Raw genomic sequence first — 24,991 nt, forward strand, 5'->3', positions numbered from 1 at the left:
TTGCAAGTAGGGTGACTTGCCTTTACCCTTTTGTCTAACAGCTTCCAAAGTATTGCCTGAAAATTAAATTTGTTTTGAGAAGTAAAAATGACCAGTAATTGGACACTGTCAACGTTTTCCTAACCAGATTTTAGAAGCTGTCATCAACTAATTATTTAATTGACCTGGATGTTTTTTGCAAGTATTTAGCAGGAAGATTTTAGTGGAAGGTCAGCATAAGTGAGGGAACCAGAGGTAAAAGTAAAGGATTCATAGCTTTTTTTTTCCTTAATTATGAAAAAACATGTTTAGCCTGTTGTGTTTCAAGTGCATTTTTTACTCCTAGACCCAAATATATACAGTTAATTTAATAATACCTTAGCCCTCCCAGAATTTTTTTATCATCTGGAAACCCAATTAAATAAATTTTTTTTCATGTTCTCTGCAACTCTTTAAATTAAAGAACAGTGACAGGAAGACATGTTAAAGCATAGTATTTCTACTTGGTGGTTTTTTGAAGCAGGACAATGTGATTCTTCAATGAAATTGCCAGTTTGACTACAGACCAGGTTTGTGCAAGGGCTAATGGGCTTTTCTGGAGAGTTGCTGCTCTGGGGTGCTCATCCACATGGAAGGCAGCAACATGTTCTGTATGAACACAGGTGGAGGGCAAGTGGTGAACATTTAAAACCTTGTCTTTCTCTTGGATGTTTGTCCCACTTGAACACACTGAAGCCAACTCTCGCTCCAAAACAGAAGACCCCCTTCCTCTTCTTAACACAAGTGGTTTTAACCATTGGGCTTTCTTCACACTCTGAAGATCAATAAATATTTGTTCAGCAGGGACTCACAACCATCTCTTCCATTTTCAGGTCATGGACTATCTTCTCTGGACACGTCCTGGTTCCAGCCAGGACAGGGTTAGTTTTTACCATGGCCAGGACCCAGAGGTTATTCTGTACACCTCATGTGGTTGATGGGGGTACAGGAAGGGATTCTCTTCCAGGCTGGCATATTAGGAGAAGGGATCAGTTAGGTACTGTCTGTTGTGGAGGGGTTTCCATGTGAATCATCCCTTCCTTGTAATCTATATGCCATTATAGTTGTTGCTGTTACTGTTTGTTTTCTTCTCTCATTGCTGTTTTCAGTAAATTGTTCTTATCTCAACCTGTGATCTTTACCTCTTATGCTTCCAATTCTCCTCTCCAGCTACCTGCTGGAGGTGGGGGAGGAGAAGTGGTGAGGGAACAAGTGGAACCTCCTTAAGTCTCAGTGGGAGCACAAAGCTGAGGAGTGCCATTCCTAAACCAGGACAGCACAACAGGAAGGTCCAAAAAGTGCCTCCACAGTACTAAGATCCCAGATTCAGAGAGAATCAAAATATTTATCATCATGAAGCCCTAGTAGGCAATAACACTTTGAAGTTGTCCTTAGCCTACATTACACTGATATAATGCTCTGTAATACTCTGCTAGAAGCATCCTGCAGCCATGAAATAGAAGGCTTGATTTAGCTGATGTCAAAGTGTTGGAAGTGCAGGTATCAGGCCTCCCAAGTCTTAGGTTCCCTGTGTAAATTACTGAAGAAAAAGGAGACTATTAGGAAACAATTGATCTGATAATTTTTTAATATCTGCTGTAGAGTTTAAAAAAAAAAGTCTCTTCCTATATAGCTTCTTTTCTCTGTTGACTAAACAAGTTTGGACAACAAGTTCACTATATTCTTCCACATTTGATAAAATCAGTCTTGCTGATTTTGCAGGGGATAAGAGTGTGTCAGAACTGGTTTATAAACCAGTGTCTTCAATTTAGAAGATAAGGCACTGAACTCATGGACTATGTAAGGAATTTGAAATTAGGCAATGCAATTCCTTATTTTATTAGTGGTTTTCTGACCTTCAGAGCAGTGACCAGGCTCCTTATGTGAGGAAGCTGCGTTCCTCAGGAGGCTGGGTTCAGGAGGAGCACAGGACATTCAAGGCACAGGCTGTATCTGAAATCATTTACTTCATTGGAGCAGAAGTGTCTGATACAGACTTGTGAGGTGATGTCTTCTCCCCCACTGGAAGAATGAAGGCATTTACACATTTCTTTCAATGGGTTGGGTAAGGATGACTCTGGATTTGGTTGTGGAGCCCATTTTTTCCATCAGCATTCAAGAACTTATTCATAAAGTTGATTTGTTTTCTTCTCCAGCTGAAGAAATCTTAACCTCCACTTCTCTCTTCCTTGGAGAAATCAGCAGACTGTAGGATGATTTGGGTGGGCATTCCCTCACCTTCATCTATCATGGACAGGAATTGCTCAAGGCCAAAAGATTGGACCCTTCAGGGTTAGCCACTCAGGGTATCCCTAGTTTTTAGGCCTGACTCACAAGATATGTTTTGAGTTCTGGAGTAGGTAAGGATTTATTTCAACTCAAGATGAACAGTAGAAAGAGAAGGTGAAGGAAGTGAGGGGGAAAATGTTTATTTGCAGATTGCCTTTGACGTTGTATAGCTGGGTCATAGCAATACCACGTGATGGGTCCACCCAAGGCATCTGCTGGTCCCATCAGGAAACATCCAAGCTAATAAAAGCTGTGTGGTATCATTGCTCCAGGTCTGGGTTTTGCAGAGGCTGTATCCATAACCAAATCATGGACAGGGATATCAGCCACTGACTTTGCAAGGAGCAGTTTAGCCCATATCACCTAACTTTGCCATGAGGCTAACTGTGCCTATGTGCAAGCAGGAATCCATCATTTTATATGCATCTATCTGGCATTTTTAGAAAACAACCATGAATATTTTGACAAAGCACTATCAGCATAGCTTGAATAACTTTTTTAGCCAAAAAAATAGTTGTAACATAGCTTTTAAAACAAATGTCATTTCCTTCCCTAAATAAATCAAGAGATACAGATATGTTATTTATGGAATAAAGAAATGTGGCCTGACTGTCTTTTAACTCTTGAGTCTTGCATATGTGAAAAATGATTGGAGTGGGAGCAGAGGGAATTGTAGCCTGTTATTTTTAGGAGTGCCTTGTGTTGCACTTCATTCTTTTTCCAGGGCTGTTCCTGGCTAACTTTCCCATGAGTTTTTAACCTCTTGCTCTTGTTCTCTTATGTAACAGGAAACAGGCTGACAGGAACAAATAAAACACAGCATATCTGATAGTTGCACTCAGTGGAGAGGTTGATTTAGTTAGCCCTGCCTTCTTTCCTCCAGAGTAGATGCATTTGGAGATTCAGATGTGCCTCTGTTCCTCTCCAGTTGTTTCCCGGGAAGCAGTGACTTGTTTGTGCTCCCCAAGTGGCACCGAAGTATCGCAAATATGAGAAAACAGATACATTTCTTTTAAGGTTGAAATTTGTGGTGGTGTCATGTCCTGGGATTGTGGATTTAAGTATCTGTTTGCTCTTTCTCCCACCCTTAAGGCAGGAGTTTTATGCAAGCTTCAGGGGAGAGATGACATCGGGAGGATTGAGCTGGTCCAAAAGCTGGCAAGAGAGAACTGCCAGTTTTTGCAGGCGGACAGAAGAGCGCTGGAGAAAGCAGAGCAAGTAAGACATTTTTTCTTTGGGGTTTTTATTTCTTTCGGGTAGGGGAGGGAGATTTAGGTCACAAAACTGAAATAGCGAAGCTGATGGTCAGAATCCAGGGCACACATTAGTCATGGAGCTGTAGCTGCTCTCCTCTGGCATTTACATTTCTCTAAAGTGCGTTCAGGTCAATAATTGTCAACACACTTAAATTATTATGTTGTCATTAACTGTCAGATATTGTTATTAATATCTTATACACATACGATAGAGCAGATGATTTCAGGATGCTTTTTACCAAATTGTTGGGTTTTACAGTGTATTTAAATAATGCATAAGACATGTGAGTGCTTCAAGTACTCCATCTTAAAATTACTTTACTGTGGACATATTTGGATGCTGAAACTTTTCAGCATGAATTAAAAAGAATGGTCTGGATAGGGAATTCAGCAGTTTGTGTTTTTTTTCTTTTAAATTGTGTTTTCAATCAAAAGTTACACTGAAGCATTCTGTTTAATGCTTTTGAAAGCACTTATTCAGATGTTAATAACTGGACTGAAAATGCACTGAAACTTGACTGCTTTGCTTACAGCACAATGTCTCCTAATTTTGTTCTCCTAGTAAAGATTTCTATTCTGATTGCATATTCATCTAAAGGTGCAGAGGATAATAACTGGAAGAAGCAACAGAAAACCCACCTAGTCCTCATGTCTCTTGCCATTATGTATATGCAATTTATTCCATTTTCTGCTCACTGGACAGTAGAAAAAAGACATGCATTAGAAAACAAATACTTTTCAGCTCATCTGCAAGTTCATTCCTGCTGAAATAAGGCTGTACAAAGGAAAAGAGAATGATGAAGTGTTTTTTCAGAGCTTCACACTGTTCTGTTCATCAGCGTAGAGGGTCTGCTCTGGTGTAGTTAGTTGTGTAGTTAGTGTGTAATGTATCAGTAGGTGTGCAGGAGGGAGGAAGGCAATTAGGAGGCTAATTCCTGAAGGGTTAGTTAAATTGTTTCTCAGCTGACCCTCTAGCAATGGATATCTGGGAGAATTTCTATATATCTTTAAACTGTATCCACAACGTGCAATTAAAAGTTTAGGTGCTCAAGCAAATAAATTTAAAACCAGGGAAGGTTTCTATTGTATTACAGGATTTGGAAACAAGATTACAGATATGTGGGCATAGATGAGAGGGGACTGTTGGGACTGATACTCAAAAAATTCAGTGGGTATTTTTGCTGCTACTCCGGTCATTGCAAAGGGTGCTGTGGAGTCAGCTGCAGCTCTGTAGCTGCACAGACTACAGAATAGCTCCAAAAATGGCAAGGAAAGCAGCACTCAGCTTTTCTTCTTTTGAAAAGTATGGTACTTAGCAATTGCTGCTATTTAGGACAAGAGTGACTTCAGTTTAGCAGGAGCTGAAGCTATTTGCTCATACCCATCCTGAGCAGTATAACACAGCAATTGCTGCTCTCAGACAAGGATATGCCTTCAGATCTTTAGGACATGCTTTTAGAGGTGACAGTAAAGAGAAATGTTGCCTGAGAGACTGCAGAAGCCCAGGTCATTCCTCATGTGCTTTTATTTTTGGGTGGGGAATCTCTTGCAGCTAGTGCTGGCAATAATAAATCATGGTGTGCTTCTTCCCCCTGTTCTGCACTTTACTGGTTGTTGTAGGGTGGGTCCAGGCAGCTCATGCCCAGACATAAGAGAGACCTACAGTCCTTGTCATGGGTATGTTTGGTAAGCCCCCAGCTAGACTACTGACTTCATTAGGAACAGTCAGAAGAACATCCTGAACATGGGCAAGGTTTGTCATAGCTTCTCAGTTTAGCTGACTCAGGTAACTAACTCTCACTGGAAAAAATGCACCCACTGCCGTGGCAGTGTGTTGCATATGTTCAGGAAGCTGTGAGCTTCCATCCCTTCCTCTCCCTCCCTTCCTCTCCTGTGCTCTGGGAGGTGATCTGGTGCACGTGCAGGTGACAGGATTTGACTGGCTGGGCAGAGTTCACTGCTCCAGGCAGATATCCCCCCTCTTCTTCAAGGAGAAAAGCAGCAGGCTGAATTGTAGTGAGTAAATTGTGGTGAATACTGCTTGGATTCTGGATTTCAGACCTTCCCATCTCATCCTGCTGCTACAAAAGTGATGGCAGATTCATTGGCATCAGTTTACTATCCAGTCCCTTGGGCTCACTGTAAATGTTAGAGGAACAACATGTTCAGGGTGTGGTATCCTTACTATGTGCAACATGCCCTTCTTTATTTTTTTTTATTTCTAAAAGCACAGCTTATTTTACATTGCTTTCTTTGTAACACAGGGTGATGGGCACTGAGTGCAGGAGTAAAATAGTGATGCTCTGTGTGTTTTCCACAGAACTCTTAATTTCTCAGCAAGTATCCCTGCACTAAAGCTTTCACCAGCTTTCCCTCTTGGGGAGCTCAAACTGGGCTGGATGATCTGCCTTGCTCAAAGGAATGGCATGCAGTCTGTAAATGAGAGGCCAGAACACCCTGCCAGGCTGTTCTCCCTGCCCTTGGAGAGCCTGCCCTCCTGGCAGCCCAGCTCAAAGCAGAAATGCTGCTGGCCTGCAGGGCTGTGTGTTTCTGTCAGCCCGGGCCAGTGTCACTGTTAAAAGCTGGGGGCTTCATAATCTGCCTGGAAGCTAAGCTGCCCTTCCAAGATGTCCAATTGGAAATTTTGCCTAAAGGAGGGCTCTCCTCTAGTTTGTTCTCCTCTAGGAATATGAAAAAAACCCCAGAACCCCATCTTGAGCATAAGGTTGGAATTGTGCACATGCATAACTCCTCTCTACACGTACTATGTCCCAGGCATGTGATGGGAAATGGACCTGTGGCTCCTTTGGTGTTATACCCACTGTTTCCAAAGCAGGTCTCTTCAGATTAGTAAGCCTCACATGAGTTTCCAGCATTAACACCACATATAAATCTATTATAATTGAGCTTTGATGATTCTTGTGCTTTGCTGTAAAGAGGAAAGGGTTCTTAGCCTAATTGATGAATTTGGTACTGCTTTGGTACCCCAATAACTTTTTCCTGCACAGTGAATGAGGTGTGGAGCATGATAGAGAGCTAGACTGGTTGGCTAGGAGGACTGGTAAACCCTCCTGTCATTCAAATAAATAGTCAGCATCTTCATCTGAGTTTGAGGACAAAAGTTAATGACTCACTTAAAGAAGATAGATGACATGTCAATGCACAAGAGGTTTTTTGGCAGATCAAGTACCTAAAGGTGTTCTTTGAGGAGTGGTATTAGAGGTTTGTGGTCCACAAGGAACAGGTAAAGCATGGATTGGCTTGGGTTGCTAGTTCAGGAGATGAAATATAATTATTTTTTCTCAGAAGAAGCAGATGGTCTGGAAGAAGGAATATATATGACAGCTGGCTGGCTCACTGGAAGAAATCTTGGCGTGGAACTAGTGGGTGGGAGAAGGGATTCCTTTAGTCTGGTTGTGTTCTGAAGGGTATAAAATTGGGATATATATCTATCTATATTTGTAAGATGAAAAATCTGAAAGTACATGCTGCTTTTTCTTTTTTTTTTTTTTTTTTTTATTTTCTATTATGAGCATTTCACATTCATGGTCTGAATGAAAAAAAGCTTTGAAAAAAAGTCATAATTTTAAAAGTTCTGTCCTCAGTTTCCACTGACTGTGAACCACTTAATTGATTTTGACACTGGAAGCTGACAGTGGCCAGGTTTTATTGATGTATTGGAACTGGTGTTCCTTGGTAGCACATAGTGCTAACTTCTTCTCTGGTAAACAAAGTGTTTGCAAAGTGCTGTAACCATAATGATGCTCACAGACTTGTAGAGAAAACCACAAACTAACTAACACTGATTTTTTTTTTCCCCACTCCCACTTCCTAATGTGTTAGAATAACAGGCTTAATGAAGGCACTGAACCTACCATATGTGTTAGGTTTCCTAAAAATTCAGCTTTGCTAATGAGTAGAAAGTAAATAGAAGTAAGTAAGCAGATAATCTTTCTCTCTGTGCTTTTGCATTCCTACAACATATTGATAAATAAATAAAATTAAATGTTTGTCTAAAATACACAGAAATTATTTTAATATTGAATGTGGAGTAGCATAAAAAAACTGTGCAAGCTTGCAGTTCTAATTTTATCATTACATGCAAATCATACTCATAAGCCTAGGGAAATGTGAAACTAGATATTTGTACTTTTGTGCAATTTAAATGTTTAATTTCCTTTTAAAAAATTGCTTTGACAGAAAATAAATGAAAAATCTGTATTGAAATATTCAGCTATAGAGCAAGCCTGATTTTTGGAGAGGTTTGCTTATTATTAGCATTAATTATAATATGGAAAACAAGCTGTGTGTGTAAAGCCATTTGAAGTCATTTATCATAGCTTTTTTTTTCCCTTCAGTGTACATTTGGGATCCATTCCAGAAGATATTTGCACTAAACCATAGTTTTTGGAATTCCTTTTAGTCAACCACAACTCAAATAATGCCTTTATAATAGATGTGAAAATGTGTTGTACAGTATTTCCAGTTATTATTTCAATGAAGTGTTGCACTCATTAAGAAAATGTTTGTAGTGTCATTGTTTAAGTAAAATTGTAAAAGGACTTTTTAACCTCAGCAAATGGAGAGAATATTCTTTAGATCATCATATCATTTTCATAGTCAGATCAACTGAATAAGATGTTCACAAACTGACAGTAATATTCAAAGGGGGCTCTTCCAGTACTTCCCTGTGCCAATAGGAAGGGGACCAATTCCTAAATCTGCCCTGTAATCTCTTTACAGATTATCTATATATTAGTTAGAATTACATACTGTTTAAAAGAATATAAGTATTTACAGCTTGAGTGTATTGATTCTGTGACTTAATTCAAGATGAAAGATAAATGAGGCAGGTATGCTTTCAGAAGGACAAGAGACACTGAACAGCAGTTTGTTAATTTGCTGGGCACTAACTTTTGTAATCGGTGGTCTCATTAGGAAGACAGATGATTTGCTCATTGAAGCAGGTTAGTTGTTGAGCTGAAGCTGTTAAAAGGCTTACAACAGAAGATTAATGATTTAGAGCCTTGGGTTGTATAGATTACTCATGACTGAGGAATTTCTTAAGGAAATTCCAGCCATGACACACCAGGGGTATTTTTAGGGTGCCCAACTGGTCGCCTGCAAGGAGACAAGGATGAATGTCAGGACATGTCCAGAGCTGCAGTTTTTGTTAGCTTGACAAAGCTGTGGCACTGTGCTGATGTCCTGTAGTTGGATTGATGGTCAGTAATCAGGGCTCTGATGGAAAAATATTCTTCAAAACATTGACATCAAATGATGTCTGAATACAGTCAGTGATTAAATCTGTGCATTACTTTCTAAAAACATAATAACTTTTGTTGTATCTGCTCTGTTTGGGATGGATCTATCAGTAGCTTGGGGGCAGGTTTACTGCTTTTGACTCTTGGCAGCTGCTCGGCATCTCTTGCAGAGCTGTAGGTCTAGTGGTCATAACAAATATAAGACAGTTTTGCTAAACTTTCATGGCTTGAATAGCTCTGAGGTGGTATAAATATATAAAGTCATTTAAACAGAATGGACTTGGCGTGTCAACACAGAAATTTGCTGTTTCTCTTTGTACCTCTTGGACCTGCCAGCACTAGCAGAGAGAGCTGTACCAGGGTAAGATGATAGTTTGCAATTTTGATTTAGTCTTCAATCACAAGCCAAGAAAAAAATGAATCTATCAATGAGATTGTCAGCATATACCTCCTTGTTGAGTAAGAATAAGTAATTAAGAGGTAGGTACGTGTTTGCTGTGGAGGTAACCTGAAGTTCAAGCCTCTAGTCTGAATCAGGGAAACAGGGAGTGGAGTCTTGTTTTGTCATGTTCTGGAGAGAATGTCCTATTCCAGATGCTCGATTTTTCATCTGCTGGAATGAATGCATAGCTCCAGGTCATCACCTATTCTTCATAAGCCAACCTCTTTAACTTCTAAGAAAAAAAAGGCTTCTGCAGGTCCTATGTTGTTTTGGTTTTGTTTTTTTTTTCTCCCATATGGAACAGGCACAGACATTTTTTCAAAATGGAAAAAGGTAGCCAGAGATAAGGATCCTCCTGTCCAGATGTAGGACTTGGGTCACCTGCATGCTTGTTTCAGTCTTTTGCAGCACTTTGAAAATAATAATAGAATTATTTTTGTTTCCCATGTACTTTTAAGAGGACTACCAATTTCTTTTGTTGAGTCTGTTTAATGTAGCCAGAGTTTTGGAGGAGAATGTCCTCTTGCCAGGAGTGCAAAAGAGTGGTGAAATTATGTGATCCTTCTCCTTATTAAAAAAAGCACTTGAGACGTGCTTGTAGTCCCATGATATTTTGTGAGCATAGTATAGGAACACACTGAATAGAAACCTCCCTATTTTCATTTAAGTCAAGTTACATATTCCCACAATACTTTCTTTCCTCCAGATGCTCATCCTAGTGCTTAAAAGAGAAGAAAGCCTAATTTTCTCCACTTTGATTTATTCTGTAACATTATACTTACTTTGTATAGGAGGAAATTCCACATACACATTTTGCATGCTGGGCTTTCTTTAGAATGGAATGGTGACTCATTCTTGTGTGGGACAATGACTTAGGTCCTGTGCTGAAAGGGGTAAAAAGAGCACATGGTATTTAGCAGACTAAAACCTGGGAGCCAGAACTCAAAATTTTTATTTCTGACTCACTTGGTTATTTAATAAATAACCTTCTTCAAATCTCATCACTTTTCTGCACATTTGTTTACCCAGGTATAAAATGAGGTCTTAAACATGTGGGACCTTGAAAGGTGCCATAAAACTTGCAGTAGTTAATAAATGTTGAGGAATTGCTTTGGGATCCTTGAGACATGGTTTGGGGAATCTCAAGAAAGCTGGAAGTGGGTTGATATGTTGACCAGGGGCAATTTTTTTAAAATCCTGAGCACAGCTGAGGTGGGGACAAACATTTGCAGTCCCTTTGTATCCTCTGGGTCCTCAGGCATCACTTCAGGGGCAGTGTTGCCCCAAACACTTGTCCCCAGCCCTGGGCTGGCCCATGCACTGCTGCTTTGTGAAGTGACACAGGGAATAATGAAGCTGAAAAATACAGTGAATACACCTTCCTTATGGGGTTGTTTTCCAGCTGGATTGGTTCCTCTCATGTTATGGGGACATGGATATGGGGTGAGAATGAGATATGGTGCTTGGGATGGCCTCTGCTGCTCCTGGTGAAACACAGCCATCCTCCCCAGAGCCTTGTGATGTACCCAATGCAGAAACTGGACTGGGTCAAATGAAATGTCCTTGCATTTCTTTTTGGCTGGCAGTATTTTAATCTAGATGCTGTGTTTCACAAGTGGTTTCATGAAGGCACACACACACACACACAGAAGGGGTGAGTGATGAATGGGGGTCAGCACCCAGGAGCAGGGAGAGGACAGGAGTGTTGTTTCTCATGGGCAGCAGGACTACACAGTTCTGGTGGTATTAACATTGACAACATGGCTTCTTGGTCCTGCCCTCACTCCATTTATCCACATGAAGAAGCAGAGAAATTCCCTGAGAGCTGCAATCTGCAGGTTGTCTCTATGCCCTGCTTCTGTGTTTCTCTCCAGGTTTATAAACACTAACCTGCTTATGTTTCTATACTGTCCAAAGGTTTACACAGAACTAATCTTATCATATTCTCCCTTTGGATAAGTGGAAATTACCAGTTTATTAGTTCAAAGCTTCTTCTATTTTGTTTTCTGACAGTAAATTGTCCCACTCTCCATGTGATAAATACATTTGATGACATTCTGAATGTTCTTTTCTCCATTTTCCTGATTTATGACATCAATAAATTCCCAGTTATGCTGATAAAACAGTGGATCTGCCATCTACTTCTGTACAGTTACTTCTGCCCTTTTTCTGGGAACTCTGAATAACAAAGGTGTCTGTATCTCTCTGTTAAGTTAGGAAATTTGCCACTTAAATTCAAGAAGATAAAAAAGTTGATAATGCCTTGAAAAAGTACCATGCAAACTTAGGTCAGAAATTTTAAGCAGCTTCTCAATTTCAGGAGTAGTAATTTTGTCTTTACCTTTCTGTGGTGCAGAACTTTTAAATAATTCACACTTTTACCAGACTTTTCTGTTGGAATTTAAACCAATCAAGGACATCTTGTTTTGGCTCACATTCTAGACCTGATTGAAAAGAAATACCCAAGATAACTGGAGCATTTTTGATGAGCTAGAAAACTGATGGCTGTCTACCACAGCTTCCTCTTTGGAAGTTGTCTGAGATTTGGTAAAGATCAGAATTGTGTAAAAAGGATTCAGTGCTGCAGGTATCCATTTTTTTGTCTTTCTTTTTCTTCCTATCCTTCTGAATAAATTCAGGAAGAACATTCTGTTTCATTTAAGTGAAGATTTGGGCCAGTAACACAGAAGATACCTGTTGAGTTTCATTAAACTAGTGAACACATTTCTGCACGTCAAACTTTGCTTTGAATAGAAACTACATTGGAGCAAATGCTGTAGTAAGATCTGTAGTCTGTGCTAAAGTCAGTGTGACTCCAGTGGCAGGATGCTCTGGAGTTGATGAGCCCTGTGTCAGGACTCACTGGAATAAATACTGACAGCATTTGTTGGCATCTGCTCCTGCAGGCATGCTCTGGAGACCACCTGGAGCATGGCAGTGTGGAGACAGCCTTTTCCCTATGTTCAGCTGCCTCTCCTGGACCAGAGTCAGGCTATCCCCTCTGAGGACTTTTTGGAAAAGTGGCAGCTGTATAGTGGTTGTCTCTGCCTTCTTTGTTGAAACCATATACACAGGAGAAATGTAAGGACACTTTGACCTTGTATTTTTGCAGGCTCCATTTTTCCCCCAGTATTTGTTTATTTTAATCATGAGACCTTCCTAAAATCTCCCCACAAACATGTCCTTTTGCTATGGCCATTCCATCACTCACTGTGCCTCCATTTTAAAGTTTAATTCAGCCCCTGCTGATGTTAATAGATATTTTTTGGTGAGAGCAGGCTATAGCCTGTAGAGTCTAAAGCTTTGTCACACTGTAGCCGTGGAAGGTGGTGGCATTTTGCAAGATGGGCTTGACACACGGCCACCTGTGGAGAAGGCTGATTTGGTAGCAGTTAATACACCACTTGCATCCATTTTTCTTGGTTCTGTGTGGCAGCTCAAAGAGCAAAGGAATGAAAACCCCAGCGATTAGTGATATTTTTGCTGACTATCTTCCTGTAAATCAAAGCAGGTATTCCCCTCTCCTCCCTCGATTAGTGTTCCTACCGCTGTGTGCAGCACCTCCTGTATTCTAATTCACAGCACATGAAAATGAGGTCTCAAGTGCATTCACACGGATTTCGTTTTAACTACCCGGTGAAAAGTTCTAATTAGGTGTTTCATGTGGAAACATGAAACAGGGTTTGAAATTAGCAATGACCTTGCTGCCTTCCTCGAATATATTCTCTGATAGCGTGTGGCAGGCAGTTCCCAGCTCCTTTTGTCACTGCCTGGAACGCGAGCATCCGAGCAGGGAACGCTCTGACGTGGGAGCGGCGGCAGATGCTGGCTGCAGGAAAAAGTCCTTTAGCCTCTTTTGATGACTGGGAAAATAATAGGATGACCTAAGTCAGGAAGAGCATGAATAGTAGCTGGTAATTCCTGTAAGAGCTTGCTGAAGATCAAATCTTAGATGGGTTTCCAGGCTCTGAGCAAGGGTAAGCCCTGAGCAGGGGGTGGTGCTGAGCTACACAGCCCTGTTTGATCAAGGGAAGGACTTACAGCTCTCACATGCCTTTGCTGGCTGCTGTGCATCAGCTCTGTGTCCCCTGCCAGCCTGGCTGATGCTGTTTTCTCACTTGGAGTGGCTGGACTGAGAACACCATCCCTAATTTCATCTCCATTTTCCTTGGGAGGTGAAGTGAGTAGACCTGTGTGTCGTATCAGGAGCAGCATTCCTTCTTAGTCTGGTGCTGCGAGGAGCAAAGATGAGCTTGCTATTTTTGGCTTGCTCTTTTTAAGAGACAAGCACAGAATGCAAAAGTGCATCACCTTTCTGGTTTGGTTGCAATATCTCAGTGTCTCTCCTGTTTTAGAGGTGCTAATATTTGTCCAATGAATACAGCATCAGTTTAGGCCTTTTTTACAAAATACTTTTATATTGCAAGTAGGAGATTATCCACCACAGGAATGTTTAAAACACATCTGTGGATACAAATACAACTGTTAAATCGATTTACTGTTTGTAATATATGCTGTTTAAACGTATTTAGTATGTTAATAGAGACTGGATGTGGTCAGGGTCAGAGAAGATACTAATCAGAGCTGACTGAAGTGGCCAGAATTTCTGTTCTCATATGCAAAGCCTGCTTGTTCAGGCTTTGAGCTTAAAAACAGACACATTTGGGCTTGGGCTTCTTTGTGTGAATGGCAAATAGCTGGAAGAGTACTGACACTCTGGCTTTTTGTCTTCTCAGGTGAGAAACCTGAATTTTTTTTGTGGAATCCACACTATAATTCAGTCTGTCTAAATAGTCTCTATGCAGTATCTGTATTGAGCTAATCATTGGACCATATTGATTTCTTTTTGGTTTCTTGGATTTTGAACTTATGTAAAAGAAATGTGGCTTCTAAGCAGAACTCTATCTGCAGTGAGTTCTTTACTCCTATTTCCCACAGACACCTAACTAAATTAAGCCTAGGTGAGATTTTCCTACCTGCTGTTTCATTGTTATCACAAGAGTTTTCCAACAGAGTTTGAGCAGTGCCCAGTGCCACACTGGGAAGCTGTCAAATCCTGCACATTGCAGATGATGGCCTCCTGCATCTGGGGCCTTTCTCAGGGCTTCACCAAGGACATCCTCCTCCACAAAGGAACTTGCAGTGTTCATGGTCCCCCAGTTCTCCTTCTGTAGAGACATCTGCCTATATGTGCATGTGCTGTTCATATTTATTCATTAAGAAAACTGCATACCTTGCTAAAAGCAAAGACAATATCTTACAAAGAAAGATCTCTTACTTATGGAACCCCTTCTCACACTGTAGAATGAACCAGACATTTAAACACACAATTCAGTTCTTAACATAAAGAAGATGCTTTTTCCTGGTGACCCATCTGCTCTGACAGTCTTCTCCTCCTCTTTTTCTTTTCAGATTTTATCAGGTTTTTGTCTAGCAGATTCAAAAAAGTTTCAACCTCCTTTTCAGTTCTTCAGGTTAAAACTTGAGTCTTGGTCATCAGAAGGTGTGTTTGAGTAGTTAGGGTGCAATGGGTTGGTTGAGTGATACTATAGATAGGTTGAAGCTTTTTATAAGTCTGAACACATGAACCACCTGAAACTTGCTGGCAGTGGCAGATTTTTAATGTGGAACACTCAAAGGTACTTTCTTAAAAATAGCCCCTATAATATTTCTTTTTTTCAAAGCATGAGCTGTAGCTTTCATTTCCAAGGACCCCTCAAATGTGCCTCTCTTAGATTGTTTTTGACACTTCCTGGTGGGAATGCATGCAGGAACTGTGGGAACACGTTCCAGTTTTCCATCAGAGCTGTGGGTATGTGTGCTGATTTGTGTGGGATCCTCAGCCACCTGCAGAGCAGCTCTGCTCTGCTCTTGCACTGGGTGCCCGTATGCTCCCTGTAACTCGTCTGTTCTCACTCTCCCACCCTCAACTGTCACACAGACACACATATGTGCATGTGCAGTTATCACTGGCTCTTCCCTGGAGCAAAACTTAGTTTTGGACTATGTAGGCAAAAAGGCTGCTTTCCTTTTCAGCTGCTGTAGCAATGCTCTCCAGTTCTGTCTAATATTTTTACTGGTTAATCAATTGAACCGTTTTCATTGCAGGGACATACAAATAGTAAATATTTGCATTAGACAAAAGCTATACAGTAATCATGCAGTAACTGTTGTTTTAAAATGCTATTAGTTTTTAATCTGCTCAATATGTATTAAGGAAACACCAAGAATAAAAGCAGTAAAACAAATAGCAACTTCTTCATTTAAGTGTGGTAGAAATTCATGTCTTACCTGCTGTGAGAAGAAACGAAAATTCAGCATTCCAGCAGAAGTATCAAAAAGCTGTAAAAGTTGCTTGACCAACATCTTGTCAAAACTAGCTCTAAAATCATAGGTATTTGCAGTCTTCCTTGTAATTCATTAGTGCTGCAGTTTCTGGTATTCCAGTGCTCTCATGTGTGGAAAAGATCTGCATCAAATAGTTGGATGCCCAGCCTGCTTGAAAAAAAATCCTATTGATTAAGGTCTAATAATGCATCCCATCCAGAGATTCTTCATTTGGGCAATTTTGTGAACGCAGCAGAACGTGCAATATCAATACGTCCACATCACCTTTGCTTTTTTAAGAATTAATTTGTTCCAATTATTTTACTTTTTTTTTTTTTTCCATACACAGGTTAAGTGCTTGCTACAGCAAAACTTCTTCACTTTCCTACCTTGGACAATATATTTAATGAACTTTATCTGTATTGCCTCGTTAAGGGCAAGGAGCTAGGAGCTACCTCTAAATAGACTGGAGCTTTTATGGAAATGAAAGCACCAAAGAGTTGCTTCATCATGGGAAATCACTGCCAAATGTCGTGTGAGCTCTCACTTTCCTGGCAGACACAATGTAGAGAAACATTTTCATTTTTAGCATCTTGACATTCAACTTTTCGACTTCTAGTGCTTCACCACATTTTAGTATATGAATATTTTCCATTAAAAAGTGTTGTCATGAATTTGCTTGTATTGAAATAACAATTGAGATAATATAGAGATATAGATAATTAGAGACTTAGGTCGTGCTGTACAGAAGCATTTTAATAAGATCAAATGAAAACCTGCATTTTATTTTTAGCATAGTCTAATGTTTAATAAGCTAAAGCTTAAAATCTGATGAATTGGCAATGATTTTGTGATTTGATATTCAGAAAGAATGTGTTCTGAATACCAAATGAATGAAAGTTACTGTGGAATATCATTGCTGCATTTCTATTTTGACCTTGAGAACCGGGTTGGTTTAGTGTTTTACACTGCTAACCTTGAAACACAGCTATTGGAAAAACAGTGCTGAAGGTTAGCAGTGCTTTTTGAGTTATCATAGGGGAATGGTTTGAAGTTTATGGGGGTGGAAAGAAATTCAAGATCTTCAAATAGCCTGAAAGTTTTGGTGATGACAGCACTTTAACTTATCATTATCCTGCAAATGTCCTTCTGTGCCAGTGAAGCCTTACATAGCTGAAAGGAAAAGTGACTGCAGAAAAGAGTTTAAGTAATGTCAAGAGGATGGGCTTGCCCAGAAAGCAGCTAACAAACCCCTTCTGAAGCTGCAGAAACACCTCCTGCACCGTGGAGGTGAGTCCTCACAAAGTGTCCTTGGTGCAGCCACGTTTTGGTAGGTCAGGTGAGTAGCTGTGTGTAGAGATCACACTTCTCATGAGCCCAGTCTCATCCCCCTCTTTGCTGGCTGCTAGCAGGCAGCCAATGCACCAGTACAGACTAAGGGTAGGTGAAGGAACATGCTTTGCACAGGGAGGGTTTTGTCAGGAATAAACAGAGGTATAAGACAGAAACAACAGGCTTATGTTTTCATTTTTTTGTCTTTACTGAGGGGGTAATTACACTGTAAACTACCCATTCATTACTTACAGTGGAAAAAAAATCCCAACAGATTTTAGGAACATTAGACTATGATTACTTGCTTTTTAGGGGAGCAGAAGAAAATGTAAGAAACTTTGGCTTAGGGTAATCTGAAAATATAATTTTTATTAAAAAATTTAACAGAAACCTAATGTTTTAAATATGATTTTAAAGACTTTCCCCTACCCCCCACTGTGGTCTCTGTGTTTCTGATTGCCCCCAATGCATGTGTTAAAATTCAAGGCATCCATAAGGCACATGTCCTCCTGACCTAGTGCTGTAGTTATGATGATGCATAAAATAAATCATTGCAATTACTGAGGCAGTCTCAAGCACTTAGTAACTCATGCAATTGCTTCTTGAAACATGACTGCACTGAAGAAAGAATCATTAGTTATTTCCCTGGAGTACTTGGATATTGTAACCCTCTCCACAGGGTTCTATTAGGGAGTTAAGACCTGGTCATCTGTTCATACATCTCATTTTATCTTTCTGTTACTCAAATGCTCCATGATAGATGGTGAATTCCAGGCTGTGTGTCTTCTTCACCCACAGCATCTCCTTATCTATCAAAGTTCAGGTCAAATAGCAAATGACCAACCATGTGGGAAGGAAGAACAGAGCAATGACACAGTAAAAAGGTTCAAGAAGTAATTTCTGAAAGGACTTATGAGAGAAGGTGAATTTATGAGATATATGACATAATTTCCTGAGCAAGGAGAAAGAAGTTGGTTAGATGACATCTCATGGTTATGAGATGAAAAAGATGTAGCTGTAGAAGGCTATATAAATTGTCTAAAGCTATGATGGTCGGAAGGAATCAAAGCTGGAAATGGGGGAAGGGAAGCCAGGATCAGAGATACTTGAGAGTTTCAGTATTCCTTGGGTGCCATAATGAATGTTGGCAGTGTCTAAGGAGTCTGTAGGACGCAGTCTGAAAGTAAAGGGATGTGATGAGAGAAAAGGAATGGGATCATAAGACATATGTCAGTGGACAACTGCAGCCCTCAGTGAAGACTTTGTTGGCTGAAGAAATCACTGTGCAGAGTATGATATCAGAGATAATTGGCACCATGGAGTGTCCCTCTCCTTGTAGGTAACACCAGCTTGCTTAGGAGGAGATACTTCGAGGAAGGAGAAGGGGAATGACCCAAGAGAGATAATTTGGGAACCTACAGTCAATGCTGCTCCTCATGGTGAATTTGATGGAAGAGAGAAGGAGCCTTAGGTAGGCATGATAGTGGCTAAAGAAGAGCTAGAGAAGGGCAGCAGGGAAGTACAGTGGCTGATGGATGGGCTGAGATTTATGGATGGGACTGCCAGTAGAACAACGTGGTTTAGAGATTGTTCTGAAGACAACTGTTCCCTGGAGAAGGGAAGGCTATGCCAGGCAGAGCAGGTATGTTAGGTGCTGATAATATCAGAACCTGGCAAAACGTGCAGCAGCCTGGTTAAGGATAGATCAGATGCCCTTGTTTTGGAGGTGGCAACATCCCCCAGAAGGGTGGAGCAGATGGCTGGAGGCAGCAACAGCTCCAGCTCCTGTGGATGTGCTGCTGCATGTCTGGCAGTCTCCACGCTGGCAGCAAGGCTTTTCCTTCCAGTGCTGTTGGGAATGGTCTTCTGGTGCAGGGGGTACAACGTGAGTTTGAGGTACACTGTCATTGTAAGATATGAACTGAGGCAAATCCCAGCAAAACATTCAATATGTGTTCTTTTTTCCCAGTATTTCTTCCTATTCTAACGATAGATCTGGTTAAACCTCCCCATGCAAAAATAACACTTTGGATTACTTCTGTCAACGTTTTGCGGGAGAGACAGTGAAATCTGGACTATGCCACAGTTCTACACATGGAATGGTTCCACAAAGGGACCATTCCCTGGGAAGGAGGTCACACAAGAGGCAGATGAGTGTTTACCAAGACGCCTTACATCTCTTTGCAGATACAATGTGATTTACTAGTTGCCATGGTAACAATGTTTTTTCATTCCATAACTTGGAAAAATGTTGAGGTTGCCCTTGGTATAACTAACTTAGCACCCTTCTAAAGTTGGGCACAATTGTATTATCTAAGGAAAGCAGATAGGAGACTCCCAACATTCCTACTGAAATAAATTTAGAGCATGTAGGCACATAACAAGCAGGCATATGATTACATCAGGCACAAAATAAGAGTAAAGTAATAGATTATTCTTTACAGTCATAAAATATAAAGAAATATAAAATGTTGCTTCATAAAGTGTCATACATCTTTCTAATTTTTACTGTTTGTGACACTTTGCTTTTCTTGAATACATGAAAACTTATTTAATAATTTTATAGTATTTTCTTTATATAGGTATGCAAGAAAGTACTTTTCTTCTTTTTCTTTGTTGTAATCCTGCAATGAAATTTCTTTATTTCTTGAGTGCTATAACCTCCAGGTCTGAATTAATTATTGCTGACAAGAGTTGATTGTTAACCTGCTCTTTCCCTCACTTACTCGTTTTTGTTTTCCTTTTGTTAAATGTGGACAATAAACATTGTTCCAACACAAACAAAAAAATGGATGCTTTAATTTCATCCTGTGCATGTAACATTAGAAAAAAGCATTCTATATAGAAGCAGCCTGATTTTTCTCATTTCTATAATTACTATTGACATGAATGCACATTTTATCTTACATAATAAATGTCAAATCACATCTCCTGCTATTAGGTGGAAGGAGTGAATTTTATTTTTCCTTCTAAATCCTCTTTTCTTTTCTTTTCTTTTCTTTTCTTTTCTTTTCTTTTCTTTTCTTTTCTTTTCTTTTCTTTTCTTTTCTTTTCTTTTCTTTTCTTTTCTTTTCTTTTCTTTTCTTTTCTTTTCTTTCTTTTCTTTTCTTTTCTTTTCTTTTCTTTTCTTTTCTTTTTTTTTTTTTTTTTGGCAGCTTTATTGCATGCTCTACACATTTCTGTCTACTTAGGATCTGTTATCAAGTCTGGGAGTGATTAGTGGCTTATCTATGCTTGAATGATTTAGATTCATGAATTAATTAACAAGAAAAGAGCCATTAGAAAGCATTAGTAAAAAGGCTGGTGATTTCAGGCTATTTTGGAGAGAATTAGAACTGTCATCCAAACCCAAGAAAATTGTAGCCATTGTGATTCATGCTTTCCTTAAAAGAAATCACTGTCTAACCTAGCTGAAAACAACCACCAAACCACAGGATATAAATTTTACTTTGTGATGACTGTTATTGGTCTAGAAGTTAAATAAATTGTTTTGATTTTAAACATTAGCTTTGGATTGCTATTTTTTTACTCCTTTACTCAGTGCTTTTTCACACTTGTGGTTAAATGTCAGAGCATTTGAGAGAGTTTGATTCTGGAGTTCATGAGAATGAGTTTGAGCTTTATATAGTAGTCTCAGTTTTAGAGAACCTTTTTCTTAAGCCTTTTATGAGGTCAGAACCAGCTCCTGACCTTTGCTGAGTACTCTTTTTTGAAAAAATTATCTGCATCCTTCCTTGAGCATAACATTTCATCCAAAAGATATATGCCTTAGAATGATAAGTGTAATGAGCAGCAATAGGCAAGTTTTAACCTTCCCAGTTTGGAATTGTGGCTTATAATGGGAATAGTGTACAAATTGTATTTTATTTTTATTGGAATGATGGCATTGGCAGCATCGAGAGGTGTTGTGGAGATAAGTCAGGAGACAGAGGTTTCTCTAAGAGACAGTAAGGGGATCAGTGAGTTTTTTAAAATAATAGTTTGCAACACATCTAGTACAAATTAGAGTGAAAGACAAGGCATCATTGGTCTTGTCTGTTTGACTTAGAAGGTGTGTGTTCAGAACTGGTAATTAGAGCAATACAAGGCTGACAGTGTCATATATTTACTGCCATCTCTTTTCTATTCCTTCAGGAGACCTTATTTATCTCTGCTTCCATTAAAAAGCTTGTAAGGCCTTTGTACCCTTGTCCTTACTAAGGTGAATATTAGTCTACATTAATAAATTAAATCTATTAATGGCAGTGAGCTGTGTTCTGCTGTTCTCATTCTTGACTGAAAGCTTATGGGTGCTGCCAAAGAAGTCAAGTTCCAGCCCTGTTAGATGTTAACCAATTTGTTATCTATCTCCCCTCATATGCCAGTGATTTCTAGAATTTCACCCATTTGATGCTGGTTTATTCTCAAGTATAATTTCTGCATATATACATAGCTCATTTTTCTTTCCCTGAGGCATCTGGTAATAGTATATGTGTTATCAGTCCTAGGGTATCCAGGTTAAATCTGCAGTCCTCCTTGAAGCCTTGGCACTCCTCCTCCCCTCCTGGCTGAAACATAACTCCTGCAGTTTTAATGTAATTTCTCTGATGCTCTTCACTGCAGCTAAGGCTTGAACCACTGCCACTGGCATCACTGGAAGACACTATTCTAGAGTCTCCCCCAGATAGCAGGGGGATTGAACTGTTGTTTCATCTACATACTTCTATTCTGTTGTTTCATCTACTTCTATTCTATTCTATTCTATTCTATTCTATTCTATTCTATTCTATTCTATTCTATTCTATTCTATTCTATTCTATTCTATTCTATTCTATTCTATTCTATTCACAAAGGAGATCACTTGCATCTGGTCTTTGAGCTTTTGTCTTGAAGGAAACATTATGTTCTTGGGAGGAAAACAGTTCTGATTCTGGTGAAAATAACACAGTTGCAAAACTCTCTTAGGGCAGAAATACAATTTGAGTTTTCCTGACACTTACATTGGGACCTGGACCTCCAGGCCTGTTGAGCTCCTGTGTGGCAGGGGATGCAGAAGCCCTGCCAGCCTGGAGTGGGCAGTATGTGCAGGCAGTGGGGGAAGCCTGGCTGGCTGCTTTCTGTTCAAACTGACATATTTCTGGCACAGTTTCAGTTGTACTGAATTAATATTTTTTCAGTGAAAAGAAAAAGTTTCACTGGGAAATTTCCCACAGTTCCATACCCCACCACATTAACTGCAAGGCCACTGGAAGGGATGGTTTGCATATTCCCCTTTTGTTCTACAATCGTGTTCATCTGCCCTGGTGTGGTGCAGGTTTTTCTACAAATTCAGATGCTCTAAGCCTGCAAATCTTCCATATTCTTTCATATTTTTCAAGTAAATGCTGTCCTGCTAGCTGTGAGAGAATGACAGCAATATTAATACTATCATCCCATCTTCTGTCTCTCTTCACTCCTTTCCCCTCTCTTTTTTCCCTCTGTTTTTGTAGGGTTGCAGAGGAAAGGTCTCCTCAGTTGTCCTTGCCAAGGTGGTAGCTCTCTGACAGGTTGTCAGACTTACCCACTAATAGCTAGGAAGAGTGTAGGCTCCAAGAAAGAGAAAACTGAAATGCATAGCCTTCAGTTGCTGTGAGAAGACATTTCTCATGAACCAACAAAGGGCTGGGGAGTGCTGATATTATAATAACATTACTTCAGTTGGTGTGACACCAGAATTTTTTTCTTTCTTATTTAGAAAGTGTGCCCTTTTTTTTTTGTGTTAGAGGTGTTGCTTCCTTTCATTAAAGCCCAATTCTTAATGTGTTCTCACCTTAAATACATTTAGAGGACACTGGGGCCAGTCAGGACTATGAACAATTTGGCCTCCATTTAGGACATTTCTTGCCTGCTCAAACAGTGTGTCTGCAGCTCAGCACTGTCAAAGTGTGCCACAGGGAAGTATTCACCAGGATTCCTGTTTTCAGTCATGGATTTTATGCTTCTGTTATTTTCCAAAGAATATTAAGGGGTTTTTTTTTTTTTTTCTTTTTAACTGTGAATCTTCTGATGGTTGGATTTCATCTTAAAGTTCTTTTCCGACATAAACAATTCTATGATGCTATGAAAAGCTTCATGAGGTTCTTCTTTTTTCACTTCTTTTGCCTTTGTTTACACAAACTTTTTTCATATTTTCAAGTGTCCTGAACAATGAACCCCCACCCTGCTTGTAGTTGGACCACTGCTTGGGAACATCATACTACTGAGATTTTGGGGCTTTTTCCCCCTTAGCACCTGCCTGCAGCCCTTCAGCTCACATAACAACTCACATTTAGCAGTGTCCTAATTCCCATGAGTGGTTTCTTTCTTCTTGATAATAGAAAAAGCAGAAATAATCCTACTCTCAGCAGTTTTGGGATTACAGGCAAAAATTGTGTTCCTTGATGTATGACTGTGTAGGGATATTAATCTTTTCCCTGATGCCTGTTGTCTGTCATCTCTGTCTTGCCAGCACTGTCCTTTTGACCCCTCTACAAGGATAACTTGTTATTAACGTTGCCTTTGCTGCGGGTGCTCAGTATGCAGATGACAGCAACAGTTTTTCTAAAAGGGATTGTCCTGTGCATTATCAGACACAGTATTCAAAACTGGCTTCAGCAACAAAGGATTTTGATTTTTTTCTTTCTTGTGCTGTGGTCTGTGCCCATATTATCGCCATTTGTGTAGCTGATAAATTCAGAGGAGGTTGTGTTAAGCTGAATATTCTTGTTGTTGTGCATCTGTGAGACTGATAGCCCTGTGTGAGACCTCTAGGAATTTTTAGTACAATGCCTGGGTGCTTTTTCCTGGAGGGAGGTTGTGGTCGAAAATTTAGAGTGTTTTATCATTTTACAGACTGGTCAGAAGTCACTGAGAGCCAAAACAAAATCATTGTGTGAGGCATTTTTATGTCATTAGTTGGTTTCTACCAGTATATGGTGATTAGCCCACATTTATTAAAGGATTTAACAACTGCAGGAAAAAACAAAAATATTTTGCTCAGAGAACTAAGTAAAAGATCATGACATCAGAAAAAAATAATGAAAAGCAATATGTATATCCTATGAGCTGTATTTTGTAGTGAAATAAAATAACACAGCCTTATGTAACATTTTTTTTAATGCTTAAAAATTGCCATACAACAAACTTCTGTTGATGGTCCTGCAGTCCTGTAAGGTAATGTTTCCCTAGGTATGTGGAAAAAATGGTGATCTAGCAATTACAAAACAAGAAGTCCATTGAAAATGTTTAATGTTTTGATATTTTAAATTGAAGTAGAGTAGTACCTATATTTTTATTTTCATCTTTCTAAAATAAAGAGAGGGTAACAACTGCAGAAGAAATACTGGTCTCCTCCTTACATAGTGGGGTCGAGCTGTACTGGTGACTTTGAAAGCTTTTCTCCTGTGGTAGATGAAAGTGAATCAAACACCTTAATACAGGTTTTGATCTCTCTTGAAACTCTGTGAAATGCAGTAACATATTCTGAGATGGTATATCCACAGAGATCAGAAATATTGTCATCCACCTTCATGTCAATTGTGATCTGTTCACTTCCATTTTTTGTCAAATGAAGGGAAATAGCCTCCAAAGAATAGAGTAATTTTTGCATGAGTTTGTACTTTGGTGACTTTAGATCTAATTTTGTAGTTCCCACAATAACAGATTCCAGGGGGAAACACAGTGAAGTGTAAGAAGGTGATCATCTTTAGTCTTGATAGAAGCTATCTGAAAGCATGTCTTAGATCTGTTAATAGAATATGTTTTGCAGTGGGTTTTTTTCCTTTCTTTTCTGTTTGCAGTGTAAATGTGCCTATATTTCATAGCCAGGACTCACCTCATTGTCTATTATTAGCACTAGCAAATGTCTCACATTGTAAGACTTCATTTTCCATTGCTTCTAGGAGCTGTTGCATCTTTTCTGTTCATTCTGAAAGGTGTCTGTGTCAGCCTAAGTAATTCTATATGAAAAATGCAGCCAGTATTTTTCAGAAGCAGCTAAGAGTGAAGTTAGGGGTAAATACTTTTGCTATGTTTAAAAAAAAATAATTGGCAATAGTTCTCTGGAA

At 39.6% G+C, this 24,991-nt stretch overlaps 1 protein-coding gene across 3 annotated transcripts in view; it reads left to right on the plus strand.

Moving 5' to 3' along the window:
• The window catches only part of RAPGEF5 (Rap guanine nucleotide exchange factor 5), a 154,848-nt gene that overhangs the window by 62,421 nt on the left and 67,436 nt on the right, over positions 1 to 24,991 (plus strand). For 2 of the 3 annotated variants that reach the window (XM_079302279.1, XM_079302280.1), the window contains one exon: positions 3,400 to 3,525. In XM_079302279.1, the coding sequence (XP_079158405.1) occupies positions 3,400 to 3,525 (126 nt within the window). Of the gene's footprint in view, positions 1 to 3,399; positions 3,526 to 24,991 lie in introns of those variants that run through there. The other variant, XM_079302281.1, reaches the window with a different exon arrangement.

This window comes from Erithacus rubecula (genome assembly GCF_903797595.1).
Source record: "Erithacus rubecula genome assembly, chromosome: 3".
NCBI classification, from domain to species: domain Eukaryota; kingdom Metazoa; phylum Chordata; class Aves; order Passeriformes; family Muscicapidae; genus Erithacus; species Erithacus rubecula.